This window comes from Terrapene carolina, unplaced genomic scaffold (genome assembly GCF_002925995.2).
Source record: "Terrapene carolina triunguis isolate 2854851 unplaced genomic scaffold, T_m_triunguis-2.0 Scaffold246, whole genome shotgun sequence".
Classification (NCBI taxonomy): domain Eukaryota; kingdom Metazoa; phylum Chordata; order Testudines; family Emydidae; genus Terrapene; species Terrapene triunguis.
This window is the reverse complement of record NW_020664597.1, coordinates 323,253-333,713: the sequence shown is the minus strand read 5'-3', so window position 1 is coordinate 333,713 and position 10,461 is coordinate 323,253. Positions and strand designations below refer to the sequence as shown.

The 10,461-nt window shown below is 45.1% G+C and overlaps 1 protein-coding gene across 1 annotated transcript in view; it reads right to left on the bottom strand.

Annotated features, from left to right (window-relative positions):
- The window catches only part of LOC112125513 (GTPase IMAP family member 7-like), a 160,782-nt gene extending 159,418 nt beyond the window's left edge, over positions 1-1,364 (bottom strand). The window contains exons 1-3 of the mRNA XM_029912787.1: positions 1,346-1,364; positions 1,192-1,240; positions 2-428 (exon numbers count right to left, since the gene is read on the bottom strand). Of these exons, the coding sequence (XP_029768647.1) occupies positions 2-428; positions 1,192-1,225 (461 nt within the window). The 5' untranslated portion in view covers positions 1,226-1,240; positions 1,346-1,364. The remainder of the gene's footprint in view (position 1; positions 429-1,191; positions 1,241-1,345) is intronic.
- Between the last annotated feature and the right edge of the window lie 9,097 nt (positions 1,365-10,461).

The window sequence follows — 10,461 nt, the reverse complement described above, 5'->3', positions numbered from 1 at the left end:
TTCTAAATCATCTTTCCGAGTGAATAACAGGATCATGTACCTCATGGATCCAGCTCCAAAAATATCTTTTATTCGTTTGACTGCTTTTTTTTCCTCCTCAGTGTACCGGCTCAGTGGCACCACTAGAACGATAGCATGGGGCCCTGGGGAGGAGACTACAATACAGCGACTGATCTCTCGACAAGTTTCTTCCATTGGTACATGTGTGTCAAAAATGCCAGGAGTATCAACCACCACCACCTTCCTCTCATTCCAGATGCTTGTCTCCTTACTGCATTTTGCAGTTACAGACTTTGCTGCAAGTCTGGACTCAAACACTTTCTTGCCAAGGATGGTGTTTCCTGTTGCACTTTTCCCAGCTCCAGTTTTACCAACAAGGATGATTCTCAGTTCTGATTCCCCAGTGTAGCGGCCGACATCCCCTGGGGCTGTTGGGAACGTGTGAGATATACATGACATTACAAAGAAAACCAAGTAGAGGTGGGTAGGTTTGAGGATTTCTGCCTATACAGCTATAGACATTTGAAATGTGCAGAGATTAAGACATTTTCACTTTGGAATTGAATGGCAGAGTGATGTAGGGCCCCATCCAACTCCCATTCAAGTCACTCCACACTGGGAATCTTTCCGCTGACTTCACTAAGAGTTGGATCAGGATCTTAGGGCACTAACTTCTCACCTCTGAGAGTTTAGCTTCGGGTCTAGTGATCATTGGTTTACTGGCCTCATCAGAGTCACTAGTGGACATTGGTCCACATCCCAGAAGACCAGGCAGTCTGGGCCATCTCTACACTTGGGGGAGACAGGATTGGAACAGCAGTGCTCCTGGCAGGTCGGGAATGTGGTGCACTGACAGTCTGGGTGAGGGAGAGTCTCTTTCAGAGTGGCTGCATGCACTGTCCTTGGCTCTTCAGCCTTTATACCCCTGGGCAGTAACGATTATAAAAAAGTCCCCAACTATAAAAACCCGTTTTAAAACCTCTTTTGTGTCACGAGCTCCTGCTACACTTCTGACCTTGTTCCTAGGGGTTCTTACCCTTATTTCAGATATTTGCATCAACAGTCAGTGCAGAACAATAATCTCAAAGGGGAAGGAGCTCACCTGCAGACAGTAAACCTTTAAGTATTTATATTTATATTAATTAAGGGCAAAGAAGGGACAGGATAGAGCCCTGATTGTTATTTCCTTACCGTCGGTTTGTTCTTTCTTTATCCAGCTTTCCATTTTTAGTTGAAATATCTGTTGAAAAACAATTGTATTTAAAATCTAGACGAACCTTTCCACAGAAGAACGTACTACAGATATTCAGATATAAGAGAAACGTCAACAACCATGTTTGAATACCTTTGTGTCAAATATGAAGTTGCCCCTCTGCCTTTAAACTGGAAAGGATTATGGCCGAAAATTAAATATAAAAGAAGAGAAATGTGAATGACAGATTTTGAAGACACTTTACTAAAAATTGTGAAGAAAATGTGGACCTGATTTTGAATACTGGCCCCTAACTTTGCACCTGAAATTGTATAGGCATACTTAATTGTGGCTAGGAATGGCTGGAAAATGGAATTTCCATCCCCCCAGCCCACCCCCCACCCCCAAATCCAGACATAGAAATTTGTTTTGGCCTAATTCAGGGCAAAAGTTTTCAAATCTCAAAAATTTTGTGAAAGGAAATATTCTGAAATATTATTTCAATGTTTTGTAAATTAAATATTTGATTTCAAAAACATTGAAATAATGAATTAAACAAATTACAAATAATTCATATGATAATGTAATAGAAATGTAACATGAAAGTTGGAATGACCTTACTGAAATGTACACGCCTATACAACCTTAACTCTACCTGCCTTGAAGCAGCAATAGTCACTGGGAATTATTGGCATGCACTCCAGCTGCATTCACTGTGTTAGGTGTAGCTGTACTGAGTGGTGGAGGGATTAGTTGGAACAGCTTGGTAGAGACGTGACTGTGGTACAAGGAAATCTGGGGATTAGAGTGAGAAGCATCAAAGAGCAGTGACTGTAATATGAGGAGATCTGGTCTGAGCCTCCCAGGTGCATGATCAAAGACAAGAGGTACATGTGCACCTTGAGGGCTCCAGTATGCATCATTTCAGCATTGGGTTGTGTCAGTTGTGTCCGTGGCGGTGCATGGAGACTGTCAACAGTGGGGTGGGATATGAGAGTAATCTGTGGGTTTAAGGAAGGGTAAGTGAAAGTACAGTAGTAGGTGGAATCCTGTGAGTAACGAGGAAGGGGCTGTAAATGGGGATAAAGGGTTGTAAAATGTAACAAGTGTGGGATCGTTGGTGGGGAGCAAGCTAAGAGTTTGGATGTAGAACGGACATAGGTAGCTCCTGGTCAGCTCAGCTCATCTAAAGACAAGTTTTGCCTTAGCAAAGAGAAGGCATTTGTCTGTGCTACAGCTGTCAAGAGCCCTAGTCCCTGAGCGAGATGCACCGTTTGCAAAGACAGCAGGTGAGTACGTGAGCTGTGAGCATATTGGGTCGTCGCTCAAACATGGCAGGGTTAAGGTTGTGTGGGCTGTATCTTAAATCTGGATTTCCTGCTTTTCAGAGGTTTGAGATTTGCTGTACACAGCATTTTGGAAGGGTAGGAGATACTTTGAAAAGGTTTTTTGTCAGTGAATTTCCTAGTTTTTTGAAAAGGGAGAGAAATGTTAGGAGTTAGTGGCTATTCAGGCAGTTGTAGCTCTCACATAGATTTGTAGCTGATACACTTCTGGGGCTAGCTTATAACTAAAGCACCTAGATTTTATATACTGCTTTTCATCAGCAGATTTCAACAAACTTTAAATCATTATCCCCATTTTACAGAAGGGAAACTGAGGCACAGAGAGGCAAAATGACTTGCCCAAGGGCGTCCAGCAGACCAGTGGCAGAGTTGGGAATAGTGCCAGTCCAGTGATCTATCCTGTTGGGGAGTCCGTTATGCATTTCAGGCATGACCAACGCACTCACAGGAACACACGGAGACTGGAGTCTTCGGTTATGGGTAGCGTTTATTGTAGCAGAAGCTCAGCTACACCCTGCAGAAGCATAGCTGTACCGCTCATTTACCTCCCGCACATCCCGAGGAGTGAGCCCAGATATCCGTTTGCACCTCCCCTTTATTTTAACCAATAGCCCTCTCCCAACCCAGGCAGGCAGCACTGGCCTCGGTCTTGACCCAATAAGCGTCCTCTAATTCTCCGCCCCTGTTCACTGTTTATTCCTGACATGGCCTTTTTGCCTTATGGGGATTGGTTTTGAGTACTTGGGTTTGATCTTTTGCAGGTGTGCTTGCGTCACGGGACTTTCTGTGCTTGAGTCTGCCGGCCCTTACTAGGCAGACTTGAGCATTTAGCCGTTTCACCTGCAAGCTGTGGTTATGGGGCTTCCTGTTATGCGACTTCTGCTAGCAGCTTGCAAGCCAGCGTTTACTCTTTGCAGTTTACCAAGTCAGCCCCCCACATATCTAGTAGGCCACATAGTTGCTATGTGATTGCTCAGTGCTCCTCCCTTCTCCCCGTACATTTGGTTATAGTCAAATGGGGATAATGGTCACGCTTTGAAATGTTTGGCATCTGCAAATATTAATAGGGCCAATGGGAGAAAACTCAGACATGGTCTCTGTCCCCAATCCTGACACGTTTGTTCTATGTAACAACTTTATGTGAATGAGAGAGGACTTGTCTGTGTCTCTCCATCTCCACCCCCTCCCAAAACAAGTACTCCTCCATCACCACCATCAACATTTTCAGCTCAGCCTCCTCTTCCCAGCCCATTAGGTAGCACTGTAGAAGCCATTAGGATGTAAAAAGTTGCTCCTTGCTCTCGTTCCCTCTGCTGCTGCACACACATATCACACATTCATAATGATGAAGAGGACAAGCCAGTGATACAAAGCGATCTGGATCACTCTGTAAGCTGGGTGCAAGCAAACAACATGCATTTTAATACAGCCAAATAGAAATGTATTCATCTGGGAACCAAGAAGACAGGCCATGCTTACAGGCTGAGGGATTCTATCCTGGGAAGCAGTGACTCTGAAAAGATTTGAGGGTGTTGGTGGATAATTAACTGAACATGAGCTCCCAGAGTGATACTGTGGCCAAAAGGGGTAATGCGATGCTAGGATGAATAAACAGGGGAATCTCAAGTAGGAGTAGAGAGGTTATTTTATCTCTGTATTTGGCCCTGGTGCAACAACTGCTGAAATACAGTGTCCATTTCTGTTGTCCACAGTTTAAGAAGGATTTTGATAAATTGGGGAGGATTCAGAGAAGAGCCATGAGAATGATTAAAGGATTAGAAAACATGCCCTGTAGTGATAGACTCAAGGAGCTCAATCAATTTAGCTTAACAAAGAGAAGATTAAGGGACAACTTAATAACAGTCTATAAATACTTACACAGGGAACAAATATTTAATAATGGACTCTTCAATCTAACAGAGAAAGGTATAAAATGACCAATGCCTGAAAGTTGAAGCTAGACAAACTCAGACTGGAAATCAGGCATGAATTTTTAACAGTGAGAGTAATTGATTATAGGTACAATTTGCTAAATGTGATGTTGGGATCTCCAACAGTAGCAATCTTGAAATCAGGATTGGGTGTTTTTATAAGACATGCTCTAGTTCAACCAGGAATTATTTTGGGGAAGTTCTATGTCCTATGTGATATGGAAGGTCAGATTAAATTATCATGTATCCTTCTTCATCTTAGACTCTATGAATACATATGGCCCACTGGTCTAGATAATACTTAATCCTGCCATGAATGCAGGGTACTGGATTAGATGACCTCTTGAAATCTTATGAGTCTATGATAAACAGGACTCCCATACCAAAGGGGAGATGGGTCCATGACCACCAATGTCTTCTCCCCCAGAGAAAAAGACCTCTGTAAGGCTTCAGTCCATATTTAAAAGGAAGCTAAGGAAATCCCCATACAAAAATGTAATTAAGGTGAAGTTAAGTCTGAGAGCACATGTGAGTGGTCTGATTATTTCACACTTTTCAGTAATATTGGAATTGGGGAGAGGGGCGGGGTATATAAAATTCATAGCTCCTTTCCTTCATTTTGGCTGTAATGGAAAGATACACACGGAAAGAGTCTATAATTGGTTTTTACTTCTGTTCATGTTTCAGGGCCTGCAGTATTTCCAGTCCCCTAGTCTTCCTCTGACACAGACAAAGGACTACACAAAGAGATAGGTTTTCGGCAGTTTGGGGAGATTTCCCCATGCCTAGGGGGCAGCATGGGAAAAAGCACAGGGTGCTTGTGGGAGAAGCAGAGACACATGTAGTCAAGGCTGCCACCAGTAGCAGAGTGAAGATGGAGTTCAACAAACTAGTAGTTTATAGGTAGGATGGTTTTAAATTGTGTTGGGAATTAAGGGCAATGAATTTGTGTTTGCTGCATTGAGTGGTGGGTGAGCCAGTGGAGAGATGAAAAGTGGTAAGAGTGATGAGCTAGACAGATTATTTTAATAACAGTGTTTTGAATGAACTTCATAAGAACATAAGAACGGCCGTACTGGGTCATACCAGCCCAGTATCCTGTCTTCCAACAGTGGCCAATGCCAGGTGCCCCAGAGTGAGTGAATCTAAGAGATAATGATCAAGTGATTTCTCTCCTGCTATCTATCACCCCTCTCTGACAAACAGAGGCTAGAGACACCATTCCTTACCCATCCTGGCTAATAGCCATTAATTGACTTAACCTCCATGAATTTAACTTCATGGGGGCAATGCAGCAGAATTCAAGGCCAGGAAAGAGGAGGCTACAGTAGTCAAGACATGAGATGATGAAGTCCTGAACAAATGCCTTACAAGTTTGGACAGACAGAAGAGGCTGAATTTTTGAAATATTATATAGATAGAAACATCAGATTTGGACATGGCCTGGATGTGTGGATCCAGAGCAGTGATTTTCAGACTTTTTTTCATTTGTGGACACCTAAAAAAAATTTCAAATGGAGGAGCAGACCCCTTTTGAAATCTTAGACGTAGTCTGCAGACCACCAGGGGTCCGTGGACCACAGGTTGAAAACCACTGGTCTAGAGAGAGGGTGGGGTCAAAGATGATATCCAGACCATGGGCCTGAGCAATTGGGAGAATGGTGGTGTTATCCATGGTGACTGAGAAACTGGGGAGATGAGGATGCTTGAGATATGGGGGAAGCTCAAACATTCAGTTTTGGCCATGTTGAGCTTAAATTGCCAGCTGGCCATCCACAAAGAGATGTCAGAAAGATATGATGAGATGCAGGATTGGAGGGAGGGTCACAGGTGTTCATCTGAGAAATTGATTTGTGACTCATCTGCATAACTACAGATTCTAAGCCATGTTTGTGCATAGGCAGGAGTGGAGAGTGAATCACAGGTGGCAAATAGGTGGTTGGGATGCCAGGTTGTTGAATCAACTGGGAAGGAGAAGTAGAGTGTTTTAGCTGGGAAGCCAGCAGGACTGAATGAGGAGAAAAAACACATTTGTAGTGAGGGAAGTTGGCCTGGTCGGTTTCCACCAGAGACGCTCTGCAGCGTGAGAGCAGGAGCAGAGGAAGTGGATGTGAGGGGTGAGCAAGGACTTGGGGTTGGCAGGTCAGATCTTGCAATCTGGGGCAAAAGAGTCAAGTGTGGAGGAGAGTGAAGTACAGAGAGAGCCAACAACCCTTTCAATGGGTGAAAGGGAGGAGGATGCAGGAAGGAGGGGCTGAGAGCCGATGAGAAACCATAGACACTGATGGACTGGAAGTCAGGGAAGGACTGGGTGGTGATGCTTGAGGGTGAGGGGAAGATGGGCAATACTGAAATAGATGAAGGGGTGGTGAGAATGGGGGGAATTGAATGAGGGAAAGATTGGACACAGTGCAGTGCTTGCTGAAGACCAAGTCAAGTAAGTGGGTGGGTCAGCTTTTGTGGATCATAGATGATCATAATGGTCCCTTCTGACCTTAAAGTCTATGAGTCTATGAGTCTAAGTGGCTGTTTTGATGAGTGGTAGAGTTGAATGAGAATTGCAGGTAGTGGTGGATTAGCCACTAGGCCAATGGGGCCTGGAAGGGGTGAGGAGGGGCCCCCATTTGCTCTGGCCCGGGGCCTCAGAAAAGCGTAATCCACCACTGGTTGTAGGCTGAACAAGGAACTGAGAGCTTGGAGATGGGCAGCTTAAGCATGCGGTGGGTGATCAGCATGGAAGCTGTGGTCACTAAGGATGAGTGTGACAGACTGTTGATAGGAAGATGTTTTATGAGGAGCCATACCTGTGTATGCCTTTGTGCAGAGGAGGGCACAAAACCCTCAAGGTCTCTGCCGATCTGTCCTGGGGGAAAATTCCTTCCTGACCCCATGTATGGCCATCAGTTAGACTCTGAGCCTGAACCAGCCGGACACCTGAGAGAGAGAGAATGCTCGGTGCCACCTCAGAGCCCTGGCCCATCCTGTCGAGTGACCCATCTCTAGCTGTGGCCATCCCTGATGGTACAGACATAAACCAGAAGGGACCCGCAGGGCTGCTGAGCCCTGCTCCTCACTGTCACAAGCTGCCCCAACACACAATCCCCCTCATAAATTTGTCCTGCTCTCTCTTAAAACTAATTGTTTGCCTCCACAACTCCCATTGGGAGGTTGTTCTGGGAGCTCACCCCTCTGATGGTGAGAAACCTTCTAATTCCCAGCCTGAATATGTTCACGGCCACTTTATACCCATTTGTTCTTGTGCCAACATTGTCCTTACCTTAACCAACTCTTCTTCCTCCCTGTTGTTTACTCCTGATGTATTTATAGAGTGTAGTTAGAACCCCTCTCAGTCTTCTTTTTTCTAGGCTAAACAAGCCAAGCTCTTCCAGTCTCCTCTCATAAGCTAGTTCTCCACTCCCCTGATCCGCCTAGTAGCCATTCTCTGAGCCTGTTCCAGATTGAATTTATCTTTCTTGAACATGGGTGACCAGAATTGTACCCAGGATTCCAAACGAGGTTTCACCAGCGGCTTGTACAATGGTATTGATACTTCTCCATCTCCACTGGAAATGGCTCACCTATTCACAGCCACTTCACATCGGGGGCTCATTGTCATCCTGTGATTGACCCACACACCCAGGTCTCTCTCCTCCATCACTTCCAACTGATAAGCCCCCAGCTTATAGCACCTACGAGCCCCAGTCCTGGCCCAGGTCCCTGCTGTGCTTGGTGCTATAGAAACAGAACAGAAAGACAGTCTCTGCCCCAAAGAGCTGACAGTATAAGTATAAGACAAGAGACAATAGGTCGATACAGACAGATGAATAAGGCAGAGCAAGGAACCAATGAGACAATATTGTCTAAATAGACAGTACAGACAGACGGTGAGGGAAGGGGTCTTACACACCAGCAGAGTGAACAAAGAGCATGTTTTCCTTGGGGGGGTTAATCTAGGAGGGGGGCAGCTAAGTGTGAAGGGAAGAGGTGAAGGGGAGAGGGTAGAAGGGGCAGGTGTGAAGCCAAGGTGAAGAGACCATGAGGAAGGAGGGGGAGGGCTGAAGCAAACAGTCACTCAGCAAAGGGCAGAGCAAGTCGGAGAAATATTTGTAGGAGGGAATGTCCAGAGGTCCCTGCTTCGGATGCTCCTGTTCCAATGGTTAAAAGGTTACATAATGTCTCCACCCATGGTCTCAAGTTAGCAAGTTAACATTTAATTAATACTTTGATAAAATGTTATTAGTATAAAATATATATATTGAATTCTGATTTGGGGTCCATAGGAATGGAGCAACTCCTTTGATTGTCCAACAGGTACATTCCTAGGGGTTAAAGCAAAGAAACAGTGAAAGCATATGGAAATAGAGGTTGTCTCCTTTATGTCTTAAGGCAGGACATTGGTCCCTTGGAAGGGAGGTGGAAGGATGCCATATCATTATAGTGACATGTGCCAATTTTCATAAACTCAAGGTTGGATCTGTGGGAAGACTGTTTTCCCTTCAGGAGAAACACAATAGGAACAGGGATCCTTTGTTCAATTTGAAACATTGGATGAAACAATTATTCAGTTATTGCTTCAACATCTGGCATTTCTACTGACCAAGCATATCTTAGCAAAGGCAATGTTGTCTTGTTTATTCTGCTTTCTCTTAGCTAATCACTATTAGCTAGGCCTCTGGTCTCTTAACCAAACTCTGGACTTTGGGTCTGAAAAAAAGCTGGCCCAATCCATATACCAGGTTGTTATATAAAATGCACATGGATTTTAACCCTTCAGACAGAAAACCCACAAGATCGGCTTAAGAATCTCAGGATTTTTACAACTAATAAATTGGGGGTTATTTTTAGTTGCCTTCTGGGTTTTGAGCCTTTAGGGTACAATCTCCTCACATTTTCAAGCTTTTCTCTCCAACTTAATAAGAAACTGAGAGCCAGATGTATTCACATGACTCCATGAGCTGAGGCTTTACGGATAACACCAATTACCATGAGAGTCATGATAAAATCATAAAAGTTGGCCACACTGCTTACAATTCAATGTTCGACCTGAAACAAACATGGACAACAGTAAATAAATAAATAAAGAGACAGGCAAGAAACCAATATAGCACTTTTTAAAGTCTCATGAAATTTAAGCCAACGTCAGAAGTTTAGGGGGTCCGGCTTGTGATTTTTGAACTCCTCAGTCTTGGCTATATTGACTCTCTCCCCACACCCCATTCCTCCTTCTACCTGGAGAGGAAAGGGATGGCAAGCCGGGGAGTTGAGACTTGCTACTGCTCAGCATAGAGGACTCTGTCCACACTTGCAGCAGTGGGTAGCATACAGACACTGTAGCATGGGTGTGGCTAGCAGTGTGGATGGTGAGGCACACCTTAGGCAGGGAGAGTGCCCTACATGCCCGAACCCCAGTGTCTACACCCTACACAGCTCTCTACAGCGCTTGCCCTGCCTACGTTGCTCTTTTTAGCAGGGTAGGGTCCTGCTGCCTCCCCACTGCCGTACCCTTTCCCACCACAGAGAAAGGCTCTGGCAGTAGGGAATGGCTGTGGCAGGGGGAGGCAGCAGGAAAAGTTTCCAGCAGCAGGGAGCTGCCAGAGCTTTTCCCCACTGCCTCCTGCCGCTGGAGCCCTTCCCCGCAGCGTGTAGCTACACACCTCAGTGACAAGTGTGGACACGGCCTGCTTGTCACTGTGGGGTGTGGCTACATGTGGAGTGCTGTATTTTACATGCTACAGTAAGTGTAGACACAACCTTCATCTTTACTCACACTTGTACTGGAGAGCAGCAAATGTGCAGAGCCTGCTCTGCAGTGCCCAAGGGTGTGTATGGGTATTTGAATGCAGAGTATGTACATTTGATTTGACGGAGGGGAGGGGGGACCAACCCGTGTGTGCAGAGCATAGTGGATTAGCAGTCCATTACCGTCAGCACTCAGCCACCCAACAGAAGTCACTATACACATCGTGTACTATGTTATTATAGTAGCACTCTC